At 39.7% G+C, this 17,931-nt stretch overlaps 1 protein-coding gene across 5 annotated transcripts in view; it reads left to right on the top strand.

Moving 5' to 3' along the window:
* The window catches only part of plcl5 (phospholipase C like 5), a 268,767-nt gene that overhangs the window by 200,174 nt on the left and 50,662 nt on the right, over positions 1-17,931 (top strand). For all 5 annotated transcript variants that reach the window (XM_063038099.1, XM_063038100.1, XM_063038102.1 and 2 more), the window contains one exon: positions 12,933-13,042. In XM_063038099.1, coding sequence (XP_062894169.1) covers positions 12,933-13,042 — 110 coding nt within the window. The remainder of the gene's footprint in view (positions 1-12,932; positions 13,043-17,931) is intronic.

Here is a 17,931-nt window from a genome sequence, read left to right as displayed (position 1 = left end):
TCTTATCTATCCCTTTCATAATATTCTATGTTTGTATATGATCCTGTCTCATTCTTCTGAATTCCAGTGAGTATAGTCCCAAACAGCTCAATGTCACCTTATAGGTTAACATTGTCATCTCTGGAATCGACCTATCGTGGGAGTGTCCTATATTATGGGCCCAAATTGGGAGTAAGGCTTAAATCTAGAACCGTCTGTGTTAGGTAAAAGTGGTGCGGTAGAGTGAAGTGGCAGTAGGCTTAAACTATTCATGGCTGTGCTGGTATTTCTGCAACACGGTGGTTAAGTTTCTGGAGTCGCCTCCAAGTCAATGATAAAATATAGACAATGCTGGAACCACTCTGGAAGTGAGTCAGCATCTATGGAAAAGGAACCAGTGTTAATGTTTCAAATTTCCAGTATCTGCAGCGTTTTGATCTCCAAATCAGTAGTCTAGAGCTCTGGATATATGCGATTAGCCAAGAGCTGAGGAATTTAAGTGACTGAAGGAATTTAAAGTAAAGAAAACGCCTAATCTGCTGAGTTTTTCTGCCATTTTTGTATTTTATTTCAGATTTTCAGTGTATGCAGTTTTTAAAATTTAAATTAATAAAAAATAACAGTCTTTGTAATGATAACCTTGAAATGATCAGATTATTGTAAAAATCTATCAGGTTCACTGTTCCTTCAGGAAAGAAGATCAACTATTTGCAACTGGTATGGTTCACACTTAACTGTCCAGCAAGTTACTCAGTTTAGAGTTAAAAAACTTTTAAAATCCATTACTCAAAGTAAATTTATTATCAAAGTACAAGTATGTCACCTTGAGATTCATTTTATTACAGGCATATGCAGTAGAAATACACCAGAATCAAAGGAAAAAAATGACAAGCAACCAATGTGCAAATAATAAACAAACAAATAAATAAATAAATACATACTGAGAATGTGAGCTGTAGAGTCCTTGAAAGTGAGTTCATAGGTCGTGGAATCAGTTTACTGTTGAGGTGAGTGAAGTTATTAACACTGGTTCGAGAGCCTGATGGCAGCAGAGAGAAGAGAGCATGGCCTGGATGGTGAGGGTCCTTGATGATTGATGCTGCTTTCCTGTGGTGGTACTCCTTGTAGATGTGCTCAATGGTGAGGCAATTAGAGATGGATGAGAACTTCTGTTCCTAGAGTTGCTTAAAATCACTTAAAGAAAGTTTTCCACCGAAAGAAATAGCACCAAAACTGATCCCACCAAATCAGGTTTCCACTTTTATTAACACGTAGCAGTTCAGTGACTTCACACAGGCCATGATATAATTCATTTTGTTGCCTGAAGCACAAAAGGCACAAAATGAAGCTCATTAGTCTATTGTCACTTTTGAGTGTTAATAATACAGTCACTTACACTCTCCAAGGCTCTGCAAATTTCTCCCAGGGAAGATGAATAGAAAATTACCATAATGCACAAACAGTGGTCAGAACAAACAACTCCAATGTGCTGAAAAAACAGAAAATGCTTTTTGATGAAAAGTCATTGACCTGAAACAATGCCTGTTTTTTTTCTTTCTCTGTGGATGCTGCCTGACTTGATGAATTTCTCCAGCATAATCCGATTTTGAATTGTAAGTAGATATTTATGGCCAATAGAGTGGGAGGGCAAAACTTTAAGGTGCTTGGAGGAAAGTGGATGTCAGAGGCAGGGTTTTTACACAAAGTTGTAGGTGCATGGAACACACTGCCAGGGGTGCTAATAAAGGCAGATTCATTAGGGTTATTAATGTGACTCTTAGACAGGCATATGGATGATAGAAAAATGGAGGCTTATGTAGGAGAGAAGGGTTAGATTCATCTTAGGCTATGTCCACACTAGACCGGATAATTTTGAAAATGCCGGTTTCGAGTAAAAACGACAGGCATCCACACTAGGCGTTTTTCAAAATATCTCTGTCCACACTAAAACAGATATTTGGGCGAATCTCCTCCTACTGGGCGTGCTCAGACACATCTACAGAAAGTTATCAAAAATGTCTTCGAGGAATACAAAGAAAACCTCCGCTGGAGAAAGTAGACCAGACTTCTTCATTTAGACAGACAATGAAGTCGAGCTGTTTCTGTGAGTTACAAACGACTACAAAGTCAGCAAAGCAGTGGAGATGTTTAATTCCAAACAAGCTATTAACGTAGAACAATAAAGTAAGCAACATACGCATGAAGCCGTCCTCTACCCAAGATCAACAATATCAACAATTACAAAATGTTAAATGGTCAACTCGACATAGACTACCAATCCCACATCAAATCCAAACCTATTAGGAGTAGAAGAGGGTACTCAACTCAGTTTGAAATACTAACTACCAAGTCAGATGTGTACAGCAATTCATTCCCCCCCCCACACACACAATTAAAGCATGGAATAATCTTAATCCTAACACAGTCACACAACCAAACCCAATTAAATCCAAGGCAGCTTTTCTTCTTCAAAAATCTCCTTCTTAAGCCCACTCTCCGCCACCTGGAGTTTAAATTCCATGCGGAATATTTTGGAGGATCAAGAACCAAGAACCAAGAGAGTGGAATCTTCTGCTGCCAGACCTGCGCAGTATTTCTGACATTAATATTTTTAATGGGGATCTAGTCAAAAAAGCTCACTTTACAATTTAACTCTCACACCGTTCACACCGACTGCGCGTTATAACAGCAGTGGTCAGTCAGCGACAGTGCCGGCTTGGAGACCCCGGGGTACAGGAGATCAAGGTTACGACCACCGCAGACTGGGAGACCGGAGGGTACGGGCAGAAGAACAGAGGATGCAAACAGAGAAACCGAGGGGACCAGCTTGAAAGCCACCTCCAATTTAAATTCCATGTGGAATATTTTGGAGGATCAAGAACCAAGAACAGCTGTCCGGCAGTGCTTGCGCAGTCCCAAGCAGAAGCAGAAAAAGCATTGTTGTTGTGGTGTTGTCGTGACAACGTTTTTAAATCTCTCCGTTTACCCCGTCCACACTACAACGTGAAACAATCGTTTTCAAATTTACACACTGTGGAGAGTGTTTTCAAAAATCTCCATTTTCAGGAGATGAAAACGCTGTTTCAGTGTGGACGGAAGGTCAAAACGAAGAGAAAAATCTTCGTTTTCAAAATTATCCGGCGTAGTGTCAATGTAGCCTTAGAGTAGATTAAAAAGTCGGCACAGCATTGTGGGCCATAGGGCCTGTATGGTGCTGTAATGTTCTATGTTGTATGTTCTATTTCTTCTTGTTGCTTCAGGCAATGTAAATGTGACGGAATTTACAGTTTCTTCTACTGCATTGAAGACATTCTTCTTATCAACAAGACACAAACTGGACGTAATCCCAAAAAGTAACAATTAATACTTACATCATTATTTTGCTTAGGACTAATATTGCAATCTTTTTTTTTGTCTTAGTGGCTGGTTGTGACAAATTGTCCCTAAAATTTCAGTCTATATATCGCACTGATGTGGGTACCACACCCTGCCTCAGTACTTCTGACTGAGAAAATAGAATTGAGCTTTGTTTCCACCCCTCAGTGAGATACTAACTCCTCGTTGGGCACACTCGTATTTGAGGTTTGAATGAGATGCTGTAGTGCCTGATGTTTTAGGAGCAATATTTGAAAATGTAATAAAGTGGAACCGGCTATATAGCTCATAAATATGCAGAACAAAACTAGACCGTTCGCAGCAATCTTGAAATCAAACATTGATAGTAATGAACAACACCCTGAAATTTTATTGAAGCACATGAAAATATCTCAAAGTTAAAGCCTTATGGATCATTTCCACAGAAATGTATAGCCCTTATTTATTCCCCAAAGCACACTAATATTTAAGTAGTTTAGATCAAAATTTATATTTCAAATTGATCTCACGTTATGAAATGCTTTTAAGAATAATTTCATTCTGCTTTACTACATCTCCCCAAGTAAGATTGGGGAACACAAAGTACAGGTTGACCTTCACTAATCCTGCACCATTGGGACCTGAGGAGTGCCGGATTAGTGAAAATGCCGAATTACAGAAGGATCACATTAAGCATAATCAGTGCCGGATTATCAAAGGAACCGGATTACAGGTAGTCAGATGAGTGAAGGTCGACTGTATTTATTTCAGCAGCCCTGACTGGATCTACTACCAAGGTGCCCTTGGTGTTTCTGTTTCAATATATCACTGCTTTTCTAACGTTAAGTAATTTGCTCATTTAATTAAAAAAAAACTTAAAACCTCTCCTGGAACACACATCAAAGTTGCTGCAGGCCAGGCAGCATCTCTAGGAAGAGGTACAGTCGACGTTTCAGGCCGAGACCCTTCGTCAGGACTCTCCTGGAAGTAGTTTTGCTAGATTCTATTTCCTGGAGTTTATGATATTTGGAGCTGGGTCAAAAATTCTCAGGAAGAAGGGCTGATCAAAAGACCGATTAAGGAGATTCCTTCTGAGCCCGTGAACCTCTGGAATTCTCTGTGCTGGAGATTTGCAGAGCCAATCAACAGACATACGCAAGTCTAAGATATAGAAATTTCAAAGTTCAAAGTAAGTTTATTATCAAAGCACATCTATGTCACCATATACTACCCTGAGATTCATTTTCTTGCAGACATTCACAGTAGAACAAAAAATACAACAGAATCAATGAAAAGCTACACGCAAAGACTGACAAACAACTAATATGCAAAAGAAGACAAACTGTGCAAAGACCATAAATAAATAAATAATGCAGAGAACATGGGTTGTTGAGTCCTTGAAAGTGAGTCCATAGGTTGTGGAATCAGTTCAGTGTTGACTAAAGGGAATTTGACCTCAACATCTCACTCTCTTGCCTGTGATGAGATCAGCCATTGGATTAGCAGAGACTTGAAAGAGCATATGACCGACTCCTGCTCCTATTTTAAGCTGTTCGTACTTCTGCACACATTCTTTCTTCTTTACTCACAGGTAGCCTGCAAAAGAAACACAAATTCAGAACCTGTTTAGGCAATTAATGTAAATGATGGATGTGAGATTGATGTCATATGCAATATCAGCAAATAATTATTCCACTTAGGAATATAGCACGTCACTAACTTTTGGTTGCTGTGGCGACAAATTCCAAAAGGAAGTCGTTTGATATAAAACAAGTAAAAGGATTGCATTGAGCTCTGTAACCTGTTTCATTAATGATGTAGCTTTGATTAAGGAAATTAAGGACCAATATCTCAGATTGAATAAACAAGATGCTTGAACAATAGATACTGTCTTTCAAATGTAAAGAAACAGTACAACAAGGAGATCGTGCAGGGCACCATGACTTTTGATATTGAACCCTGGACAGAATTGGGGGAGATTTCAAAGCAGCACGATCTATAGTTAAGTTGACACTGTCACAAAGAGAGTAGATACGATGTTAAATTCCTGTCAGGCAATTTATACTGATATCCTGCACCAGACCAGGAGAGAAGCTTGAACGGTTTCCCAGATATGAGGATGATGTTAATCTTGGAAAGCCACCTGCTTTGCGACAAAAAAGAGACTTGCATTTATATCAAGCGTTTTACAATCTTAGGATATCCCAAAGTAATTAGAACTTTATGAAAGTTAATCTAAGATGCACAGTGACCAGTTAGTATACAACATTGTCCCATTCACATTAATGGGGTAAAAGCCACATCAACTGATATTTTTAATGGAGAAACGTTAGCCCTGAAGGCTTAATTCTAAGCAAAAATAATTGTGAAATTACTAGCCAGGATTCTGAAAACCCAATAGTTCCACCTTCAATTTCACATTTTCAACACATATGAGTCAAACTGAATTATTCTATCGATAAAGTAATTTATAGATTACTTTATGATGGCCTTGGGCCTGTACTTGCTAGAATTAAGAGAAATGAGGAGTCAAGAAAGCCTATAGAATATTGAAAGACCTAGCTAAAGTGGATGTGAAGAGGATGCTTCCTGTTGTGGGGGAGTCTAAGACCAGGGGGTGCAGCCTCAGAATAGAAGGACGTCCATTTAGAACAGAGATGAGGAGGAATTTCTTCAGCCAGAGGGTGGTGAACCTGTGGAATTCATTGCCACAGACAGCTGTGGAGGCTAAGTCATTGGATGTATTTAAAGCAGAGGTCGATAGGTTCTTGGTTAGTAAGGACATCAAAGGTTATGGGGAGAAGGCAGCAGATTGAGTTGAGAGGGAAAATAAATCAGCCATGATGGAATGGTGGAGCAGATTCGATGGGCTGAGTAGTCTAATTATGCTCCTTTGTCTTATGGTCATGCATTTTGCTACAAAATATTAATATTGCTATAAAGACCTGTGTAACAGCCACCAATTATTCAGTTCAGTTTTTATTAAACATGTGTCCATTTCATACCAGAACCATCGCATTGAAAACTGAGAGTCTTTTAATAACTTGATGGCATCATAGCCTGTAATACCCAATGCAACCTATTAAGGGGACATTATGTGTGTGTATAAAGATAGAACAATATTTAGATTTGCTCTCACTCTGATTTCATGGCACACCCTCTGCACTTAATACAGCTGAGTAGCAGCAGTGCTAAAGGGAACGCAGGCCCTATCTCTTTGAAAGGATCTGCCTCTTTTGCTCTGCCTTTCTTCTTTAACTTATTCTCACAGCTTGTTTTGTTCTCTCTCTGCTTCTACTTATTGTTTTCCCCAATTTTCTATCTTTTTTTTCTTGTACATCTATCTATATACTACTAAAACTCTCATGCTCTGTCTGTCTGTTTGTCTGTTTGTGACCTCCAATAGCGCAAACGGTGCATTACAGCGGCACTTTTTTTGGCTTAATCGAATTAGAACGCGCTAACTTACAGAATGTGGGCAAAATTCAGGGTTACAGATTCGTATAAAATTTCTCATTCGCAAAAATCAACACGCTCCCTTTTAACCCGAGAGCCGATCTGCCATCATGGAAATCGGGACGCGACAGTCCGACGCATGCGCACGGCCCGCCTCAGCAGCGACAAATACCGGAGCAAAAGGGCAGGGCAGCTCTGTTTCCAGGGGTCACATTCTGCTAATCACCATCAGCATGTGCAGGATTGGGACAGATCGAACTGCCACCCATCAATAAGATATAATTAAATCTTATTGTAATGACGTACTTCGAGACACCCATAAAACCCTTTGCTGCAGTCAAAGGGCAGTGGTGACTATATCACGTCCATTTAGGAGAGCACCAACCATATCATCAAGAATAATCAGCATCCTTTGATGTTACTGCTTCGTATCTTCTATCCAGCATTAGGGTAAAAAAAATGGTCAGCCTAATTATGCCGCGTGGAAAGGGAAGGGGGACATTATGGTCAAGAGATGACGTCAAACTTCGTCAGGAAGCGGCAAGGAGAGGGAGAGAACAAGAATCGGATGAGGCCAGGGCCGCACGACTCCAGGATCAAAGAGTCAGGACAAAAAAAGATGAGAGAAGAAGAGACAGGCATGCACGTCTCCAGGATCAGAGACAAAGAACAAACAGCAGAAGAGCTGAAGAGACGAGGGATGAAAGGGCTGCACGTCTCCAGAATGACAACGAGAGGCACAAGGGTGGCAGATAAACCAGAAATGATGCCATCAAAAGTGTCCTTCGTTAAATGAGGAGCAGCTATATTTGCTTTGCTACGCGTTGTTCTTCTTTAATAAACTGAGGTTTTCTTCTTCAGTTTCCAAAGCAAAGCGATACCAATAGCATTCAGGAAAATTTAATGTTCATTCTGGTCACATCAGACTGCACTACATTTCTCTCAAAGGGTGCCCCACTGGGTCACCCCGTTGTCTAGTTTGAGAACATTTTGTAAGGGAAATCAATTAAAGAAAATATTATCAGAACGGTAGAAGAAATAATATGAATAATATTTCAGTAGTAAATTCCCAGATTGGATTTTCCAGAGCAAGAAACAAAATTGCTGGAGGAACTGAGTGGGTCAGTCAGCATCTGTAGAAGGAACCGAACTATTGACTGCCCTTTACCCTTTACAGATGCTACTGACCCATTGAATTCCTCCAGCACTTAGTTGTTGGCTCTGGATTCTACCATCTCTTGTGTCTCTTTTGATTTTCCGGAGTTTGTCTGTCAGTTCTGCTTTGCATTATTTACTTTGACAATGCAGGGAATAGGAATACTTCTTGATCAGTTTGATGCCTATTTTGGTTACGTGTTTGATGTGCGTAGTTTAGCTCTCTTCAGAGAGTACAGGCTTTAGTGAGCTTTCCTGATTATGTCGGATGTGTTCTAGGACCATGAGAGGTTGTGTGTGATGTGCACTCCCAGGAGTTTGAAACTGATCACCGTTTCCACTGCTGTGCCGCCGATGTAAAGAGGGGTGTGAGTGGTACGAGTTCTCCTGAAGTCAATAACCATCTCCTTTGTCTTGTTGACAATGAGGAAGGGGTTATTTACCCTGGCACCAGACATTAAGCTCTTCCACCTCCTCCCTGTAGGCCATATGTGACAATAATAAACTGAGTACCAAGGTAACTGGTTTGGTGCAGCATCCTTTCACAATATAGAAAAAACTATGGCAAACTATCAGGTCAGTAGAAAAGATCAATGGCTGCAGTCTACCATTACTGCAGGACTTGTATGTGTCCAGAATAAAGACACAGGTAAGAAAAGTCATTGTGGACACGACCCACCTTGCACACTGCATTTTCCATACACTCCCTTCTGGAAAGTGCTATAGGACTATTAAAAGAAAAAAATCATGCCATCTTCAAAGTTCTTTCTCCCAGGTAGTTAATCTGATCAACCATTCGAGTTAGACTACCATCCTGCACTACCCTCTATCTATTACCTCAGTCACTCTACTGCATTGAAAACACTTTAGTCTACTTTTAATACTGCTGTTTTAAATTGTAAATACATGCTGGTATTTATGTGTTTGTGTACATTTTATTCCATAACCTCTAACTTTATTTTATATAATCTCTCTTCTTTATAATTGTAGAATGTTACAATGATGTTGTTTTGTGTTGTATGTAGCACCCTGACCAATATACCATAGCAAATCCCTAATACATGTAAAAGTATATGGCAAATAAAGTTGAATGTTGATTATATAGAGACAAAATATGAATGCAATTTAAATTTACTGATTTGTTTCACAAGAAGCAAATTTCATCTCTGAACCCATAAATTCAAATTGTGGTTATTCAAAATATTCTTTTCCCCCTAAAAAATATATTTTCCCAAATCTGGATCTCATTTGCTATTACTCATGCTACTTCAACTAATCATGGGAGAGGTTTACTATCAGTAATAATGGAAATCATAATCCTGGCCACTATGTTCTTTTTATTTTTTCTGTTGCCTGTGCCATTTTCTTTTCACAAGGGATGTTCTAATTATCACGGAGCCAGAGAATGTTGTGTAGCTGGTGAACAGTGCAGTGTGGAAGGGCTATTTCCATTCATTCTTCTACTAGAAGGGACTCACACTCTAAATGTTTGATAAGATCTAGCAAGGTGCCCTTCGACACTGTGGAGGCCAGGACCACTTTGCAAAATAATTATTTCCTTGTGTTTCATTATGACAAAATGACTGAAATGCTGAATTGCTGAACATGCGCATTATCAGTCTTGAGAAGATTTCATTATAAAGGAAACATTGCAAAGACCAGTGGCTGTTACACAGGCCTTTATAGCAATTTTCATTTTCTGTGGCAATGTCCATAAATTACTTTATCAGTAAACTAATTCATGCAACACATACATGTTGAAGCAGGAACTGGCGGAAACATTAGCCTGGCTTGTGGGAGAATAAAATAGGGTAAAATTTCAGGCACTAAGTCTTTTGTCAGGTCCTACTGGAGGTGCTTATTTTCACCATTTATCTATTACAGCAATGTAATAGCACTGAGCAACATCATATGATACATTAAGGTAACATAATCCATGCATCTACAAATCAATAGTTTATTCCAAGGTTGAGAATGCTGGAAAGTTAAATGCCATGATATGGCAATGTCAGGGATATGGCCCTGTGTAAGAAGGGTCACCATGAACAAATGTGTTTCCTGTACTCAATTCATAGACCAACAATCAAATAACGGTTGGACCCTATTTTCTCAATTAATTCTAAGCTCACTTTGCAGCTGTAAATTAGTTTTATCCAGCACTTTCTAGTAATTGCTTAACTTGTGAGATGGTGGAGGATTGTTGTCGGTTTAGGTAGCAATGACTCATTTATTCATATTCAGATTAATTTACTTATCGCATGTACATTGAAACATACATACAGTGAAATATATAATTTGCGTTAGCAACCAACACAACCTAAAGTTGTGTTGAAGGCAGCCAGCAAGTGTCACCATGCTTCCAGTGCCAACATAGTATGCCCGCAATGTTTGGCAGAACAACACAGAACACAACACACAACAAAGCAATAATAGCAAAGCAAGCCCCTTTCCTCCCTTCCTCCCACTCACCCACTCAGACAGACAGTCCTCCAACATCGGGACAGGCCACCAGGCCTCCAGCCTCCAGTAGACCCACTACTCACAGACAGTGGGCCTCCAACTTCCCCAGCAGACTCTCAGTCTCATAGACCAGGGCTTCAGCCATTAGGCTTCAACTTCTGATTGACCTTTGGGCTACGATCTTCAGTATCAATCCCAAGAAACCCCTGTGCCCTCTTCTCCCTAAGCGTTTAACCACAACGGATGTGAATTGCTTATTTTTCCTGTTTTGATACACAATATAAGGGCCCAAAGTGTGCTTTGCTAATAACAGCAAGCTATTAGCACTTGCAGATTATTGCTGGCTAAAACTTGTAACTACTGGTATCTGGTCATTGCAATTTAGTGGCAGAAATCTTGAATTAGTCTTACCATAAGATATCGGAGCAGAATTAGGCCATTTGATTAGGGGCAATGTATTTTCTCTCTCAACATCATTCTCCTGCCTTTTCTCAATAACTTTTGACACTTTTATCAATTAAGAACCTATCAACCTCCATTTTAAATATACCAAATTACTTCGCTATCAGTGGTTACCCAGTTCATTCAGTGAGTTTGCGCTTATAGTCTTTGCCAATGGACTCTGCATCAAATGAACCGGCTCATTATTTCGTCATAAGATATCTGGGGTTTATGCATAAAGGAATAATTCAGCCTTGATTAAAATATTTGATGATTACTGCTGAACCATCAAAATTAATTTAAAAATAATGAACAGGGAACCTTATTTACTCAGAAGAAAATTAATGTTGAGAATTTTGAAAAAGATTTTATACTTTGCCCCTTAATGGTGATATGGCAGCAGGTTCAGCCAATGCCCAGGGCAAGATGCAAGACCATACCACAGCTCCCTGCATCATAAGGATGCAGTAGTTAAGCTACCAGTTAAGTAATACAAATGCTTGGGCTAACAATCCAAGCTTAGCTCCCACTATGGGACGCTGTAGAACTTGAATTCAGTTTGTAGTTTGAAAAAGAAACTGGACTTAGTGATAATGATCATAGGACTAGCAGCTGTGAATGGCTTGGAAATGCTCAATAAACCACTCACTTGTACCAGCGAGATACGTAAAAAATTCTTATCGCAGAGGGTGGTGAATCTCCTGTATCAGAGGTCTCTAACATCAGAGATCAGAAGTTTTATGTAAGGGGTAGGAAGTTTAGAAGGGATCTAAGGGAGATTTTTTTTTCACATGTGGGGCATTTGGAATCTGGAGCTCACAGCCTGAGTGGGTGGTGGTGACACACTGTACATTCTCAGAGCATTTAAGAGGTATCTAATCAAGTATTCTAAATGCCAAGTATTGAAAGCTGTGGACCGACTGCTGGTAAATTGGATTAATATAGAAGGGTGCTTAATGGTTAGCATGGACACAGGTGGGTTGAAAGGTTTGTTTCTGTGCCATATGACTATGACTGATAAAAGAATAGTGACCTTTAATTTCAGCAGAATGTTGAAATTTTTATGAAATGAATTCAAACTGATGGCAGTGGTCTTTGCTGCCCATTAAAAGTCTGTAGGGAACAGCCCAAGATGATCAGTGATGCCACTGAAAGAACATAAAATTCCTCTGCTCATGAAACACTTGCAACCCTTTTTGGCTTGGAATGGAAAAGCTGGGATTATTCTCTTTGGTTCATAGAGGCTGAGAGGAGATTTGATGGAGGTCTGCAAGATCGTGACTGGTTTAAACAGCAGAAGTCAAGGAAGTTGCTCATTAACCGTGGTTTAAGGGGTGGGTGACACACATTTCAAATTGTGGGCACAAGTACTAAAGGAACGTGAATAAATACTTCCGTAGTTAGAGAAGATAGGATATGGAACATGCCATCTGTAGGGCCTTCCAAAGGGAATTGGATAGGCACTTTAGAGAGAATAATTTACAAGGTTCTGAGGAAAGGGTAGGGAAACAGAACAACAGGCTGTCTTTGCTAAAAGTGTACTAAAATCTAACAGTTAAGGACAATTATTTCCTATTAAACTAGGGTTGTATTTTCTGCCTCATGTTTTTAGTGCAAACAACATTATGAATAGAAACCCAACAGTAACCTAAAAGTGATAAGTTTACAACATAACCAGGAGAGTCTCCAGTTCAAATGGGGCATTAATATGAAGTCCACGGTAAGATACATGTGCTCATAAACAAGGGAAAGGAAAATCAGTAATCTTTATGATATTCAACAAGTAACCTGCTGTGTCAGATGTAAAGTGCAGTTTATATCTAATAATAATGATCTCACTGGTGAATAGCCAGTCACCACTCATTGTACAGTATCAGATTGAAGATAAAGGTTAATTTAGCATAGTTCATCCATTGCCCATTCACTCTGTAAGCCCAATGTGACAGGAAGGGAGAAATGTTCGAGTGGAAACCTTGCAAGTGACTTTTTTTTACCTTGTGCAATCAGAAAGCAAATTGAAGTTCATTGTCATCCATCCAAAGGAGGCTGGCATTCTTTGATTGAGTTCTATTCTTCCAAATGCACAGGGCTGGAGTTCCATGGAGACTTTCATGATATTGGATCAAAGGAAGGCCTGAAAGGACGGAAACTTCAAAAAGCATTTGAGAGCTTTGCGTGGAACATCACTGTATTAAAAGTAAGTAACACCCATTATCTGGATATCTGTTGAGCTCCAAGAACTTTCAAATAGTGGGGTGAATCATTGTGGCTTCCATCCAAACATTTTCTATATCATGATAGTGATTAAAGATCCTTTCTTGAAGGGTATAGTATTTTTTATAGGCATCGGTTAGTCTTGTGAGATCATGGATTTGCGCCTTGGAGGGTTTCCAGGCGCAAGCCTGGGCAAGGTTGTATGGAAGACCGGCAGTTTCCCATGCTTGAAGGGTATAGTATTACTTTTCTTCAATAATACTGTGTGACTTTCGATGTTCTTCAGATGTTATTGGACAGTCTTGTTGGTGTCACGGAAGTACAAAGAAAGTGCATAAAAAATCTATGTATTATCCCAAAGTACAGCATTTGCTCTTGAAGGCACAAAAGTCAAGGTCAAGTTTACTGTCATAGGCACAAGTGTCTGTATGCACAGGTGCAAAGAAAAAAACTTACTAGCAGCAGAATCATAGGCATAAAGCATCAGGAACACCACATTCACAAAAAACATAAAGTATACAAAATTATGCAAGAAAAAACAGAATTAAAACCCAAAATCAAGAGTCCATTTTAGTGTAAAATGGGCTAGAAAATGAGGCAGGAGAAATAATAACAGGGGACAAAGAGATGGCTGATGAACTAAACGTGTATTTTGCATCAGTCTTCACTAGCAGGATGCCAGACGTTGTAGTGTGTGAATGCAGAGAAGTGGGTGCAGTCTCTGTTACAAGAGAGAAGGTGCTCAAAAGCCTGAAAGACCAAAATGTATATAAGTCACCCAGACCACATGAACTGCACCCTAGGGTTCTGAAAGAGGTAGCGTTAGAGATTGTGGAGGCGTTAGAAATGATCTTTCAAAAATCATTGGACTCTGGCATGGTGCCAGAGGATTGGAAAATTGCAAATGTCATTCCACTATTTAAGAAAGTAGGAAGGCAGCAGAAAGGAAATTATAGACCAGTTAGCCTGACCTCAGTGGTAGGGAAGATGTTGAAATCGATTGTTAAGGATGAGGTTATGGAGTACTTGGTGACACAGGACAAGATGGAACCAAGTCAGCATGGTTTCCTTAAGGGGAAATCCTGCCTGAGGAACCTGTTGGAATTCTTTGAGGTAATTACAAGTAGGATAGATAAAGGGGATGCAATGGATGTTGTATATTTGGACTTTTAGAAGGCATTTGACAAGGTGCCACACATGAGAATGCTTACCAATTTAAGACCCATGGTATTACAGGAAAGTTACTAACATGGTTAGAGCATTGGCTGATTGGTAGGAGGCAGCGAGTGGGAGTAAAAGGATCCTTCTCTGGTTGGCTGCCAGTGACCAGTGGTGTTCCACAGGGGTTGGTGTTGGGACCACTTCTTTTTATGCTGTATATAAATGGTTTAGATGATGGAATAGATGACTTTGTTGCCAAGTTTACAGATGATACGAAGATTGGTGGAGGGGCAGGTAGTGCTGAGGAAACAGGTAGGATGCAGAAGGACTTAGACAGATTAGGAGAATGGGCAAGAAACTGGCAAATGAAATACAATGTTGGAAAATGCATGGCCATGCACTTGGGTAATAGAAATAAATGTACAGACTATTTTCTAAATGGGGAGAAAATCCAAAAATCTGAGATGTAGAGGGACTTGGGAGTCCTTGTGCAGAACACCCTAAAGGTTAACTTGCAGGTTGAGTCAGTGGTGAGGAAGGCAAATACAATGTTAGCATTCATTTCAAGAGGTCTAGAATATAAGAACAGAAATGTGATTCTGAGGCCTTATAAGGCCTCACCATGAGTATTGTGAACAGTTCTGGGCTCCTGATTTAAGAAAAGATGTGCTGGCATTGGAGAGGGTCCAGAGGAGGTTCACAAGGATGATTCCGGGAATGAAATAGTTATCATATGAGAAACATTTGATGCTTTGGGTCTGTACTCACTGGAATTGAGAAAGATGAGGGGGATCTCACTGAAACCTTTAGAATTTTGAAACGCCTAGACATGGTAGATGTGGAAAGGATGTTTCCCATGGTGGGGGAGTCTAGGACAAGAAGGCACAGCCTCAGGATAGAGGGGTGTCCATTTAAAACAGAGATGCGGAGAAATTTCTTTAGCCAGAGGGTGGTGAATTTGTGTAATTTATTACCACAGGCAGCTGTGGAGACCAGGTTGTTGGGTGTATTTAAGGCAGAACTTGATAGGTTCTTGCGTGGACACTGCATCAAAGGTTACGGGGAGAAGATCAGGGAGAGGAGCTAAGGAGGGGGACAAAAAAAAAGTATCAGCCATGATTAAATGGTGAATCAGACTTGTTGGGCCAAATGGCCCAATTCTACTCCTATGTCTTGTGGTCTTATGGTCTAATATGGTGGTGGGGATCGTTGATGATAGATTTTGCCTTCCTGAGGCAACGCCTACTTCCGATGGCAGGGAGGGATGTTCCCGTAATGTATTAAGCTGAGCCCACTACTCTCCACGGTTTCTAATGCTCCCGCGCATTCATTTTGCTGGACCAATCACGATACTTTCAATCATATCATGCCTCAGAAATGAAAATATATACGTGTCAAATAGTTACTCCACATGACATCCTTAAGATTCCCAGAACATAGGGGTAATGTATTTAGACTACATATAATTAATTCTATTTTATGGTCCAGAATGTGCAGTGGGGATAAAACTGAAGAGAGGAAGTTTTTCCTTAATAACAGAGGAAATCTGAGAACAACCTGTGGGAGATGCATTTGGCCAAGTAAATGTGGAAGTCCCAGGTACACATAGTCTCTTACGATCATCTCCAGTATTATGAGAAACTGATGAGAATTTCAACTTACCATAAAGTATTATTTGCTGTAAATCCAAATTCTGAAAATGTTACACCCTGCCATAATTACTGTTTGACTTATCTATGCCCCCAACACTAACTTTAATTCTTGAGCTACAGTAAGTATTTCAAATTCCATGTGCTTGAAGGTAACAAACAGCAACTGTTGTGATTTAATATTTCAGTAATATTTGAGTAATACTGTAAATATATTGTTTTAATAAGCATTCTATGTTGGTTAAATAATTAATTACAGGTTATACGTAAAAGTACCTGAATGGCATACGTCATTATGCCAGCACATCATATATGCACACACCACTGAAGTGAAAATGGAGCTAGAATACACACATTATTCTCCACTCCATGTATTTCTTTTGATTAGTTTTATGTTTCTGAGATAGAAAACATACCAATAACTTAATCCTTTATTTTGGGTTTATTATTTTCTCTAAGTTTACTGTATATCATAATGTTTCATTTTGTGACTTCCTGTGAAATGTGTTAAAACTTGGTATTTTTTTCCTTCTTGAGTTTCTCTCTGGGTATTCTTTGGTGTGACTGGCTGCTCAGCTAATCGGATGATTTCACTGCTGGTGGGGAGAGGTGGTGAATGGAATTCCCTAAAGCTGATGCTGATGGTGGAAAATGGAAATCCCCACCATTGGGATCACTGAATTTTGTGTCTGGCCTCCATAAAGCTCATGTATAAGCAACAATAGTGACTGCCCTCTGCTCAACCAGGCAAGATCTTCTGTGCTGCCATGGGAGGGAGCAGAGCAGTGAGATTAGTTTTGGTGGAATAGGCAGAATGGTACCCTCAAAGTTCATTTATTATCAAAGTATGTACACCATATACAACCTTGAGATTCATCTTCTTGCAGGCAGCCACAAAACAAAGTAGCACATTAGAATCCATGTAAAACCCCCCACAAAAAAGACCGACAAACATTCAATGTGTGAAAAAAAGAACAAATCATGCAAACACTGAAAAAAAATAAACAAATTATACACAGAACATGTACCACAGATTTCCCAAATCACAGCCATGGAGCCAGTTCAGCTCTGAGGCATTTTTGTTTTCTTTTCATGTTAAAAGAAAAAATTACATTATTTTATGTTGAGATTTCCAAACAGCAGCATCTGTGTAGTTCGAATAATATATTTTCTACACTGCTTGGTTAAATGGGGTTGTTTTAATGCCATGAACATTTTTGCTACCTCTATGATGCTGCCTTGCAAACTGCTACTAAAAGTGAAATTGGCTGGAGATGTTTGTTGAGTTTTGACCTCATCCCCTACTGCAATTAATACTCAAAAACATTTTTCTGTGAAACAGTGGTATAATAAATTTTCCAGTGAACCAGATGAGTTTATGTGAATGTGAAATAAACTGACATTGGCTCCTGTGTAAACCTATCTACCTCCCTAACCCCAGGTATTCCAGACCTCAGTCCCAGCTCCAGCCATAAACCCAGCCCCAGACTCTGGTCACAAGCCCTACTTTTACCTTGCACTTCTTGCTCACATCCTGTTCTAACACTGAGCATCAGGAATTCTAAACAATCAGATGCTGGGTTATCAGATTTTGACTGTATTTGGGATAGGTTTTGTTTATACAGTATTTACTAGGACGAGGGAGCTCAGTACAGAGGAGTGGAGCATTTCTGACTCTCAGATGTAGCAACAGGCATAACTAGGCCATATGTAACACCCTGCCATACTACATCGCTCCCATCAGCCATCTTAGTGCTCCTTTAACAAAACTTTGACACAGCTTGTCAGTTTGCCATGTTAAGAGCAGCTTTGGAATGAAGGATGGCATCAGAGAATCAGATATCAAAGAAATTTATGGCATGGAAGAAGGCCTAGGAACACGTTGATCTGGGTTATCAAATTCCATTCACGCTTGACAGAGAGGGAGGAGGTTACCCTGAACTGCATTAGAACCAATCTGATCTGAAGGCCAAGCTCCTGTGTAATCTCATATTATTTCACATCCTGTTACATGCTCCAAATCCAAATTGAACTAAAAGGTGGTTAAAGTGACAAAAACGAT

The sequence above is a fragment of the Mobula hypostoma genome, chromosome X1, assembly GCF_963921235.1.
Source record: "Mobula hypostoma chromosome X1, sMobHyp1.1, whole genome shotgun sequence".
Lineage (NCBI taxonomy): Eukaryota > Metazoa > Chordata > Chondrichthyes > Myliobatiformes > Myliobatidae > Mobula > Mobula hypostoma.
This window is presented reverse-complemented; position numbering and strand designations above follow the sequence as displayed.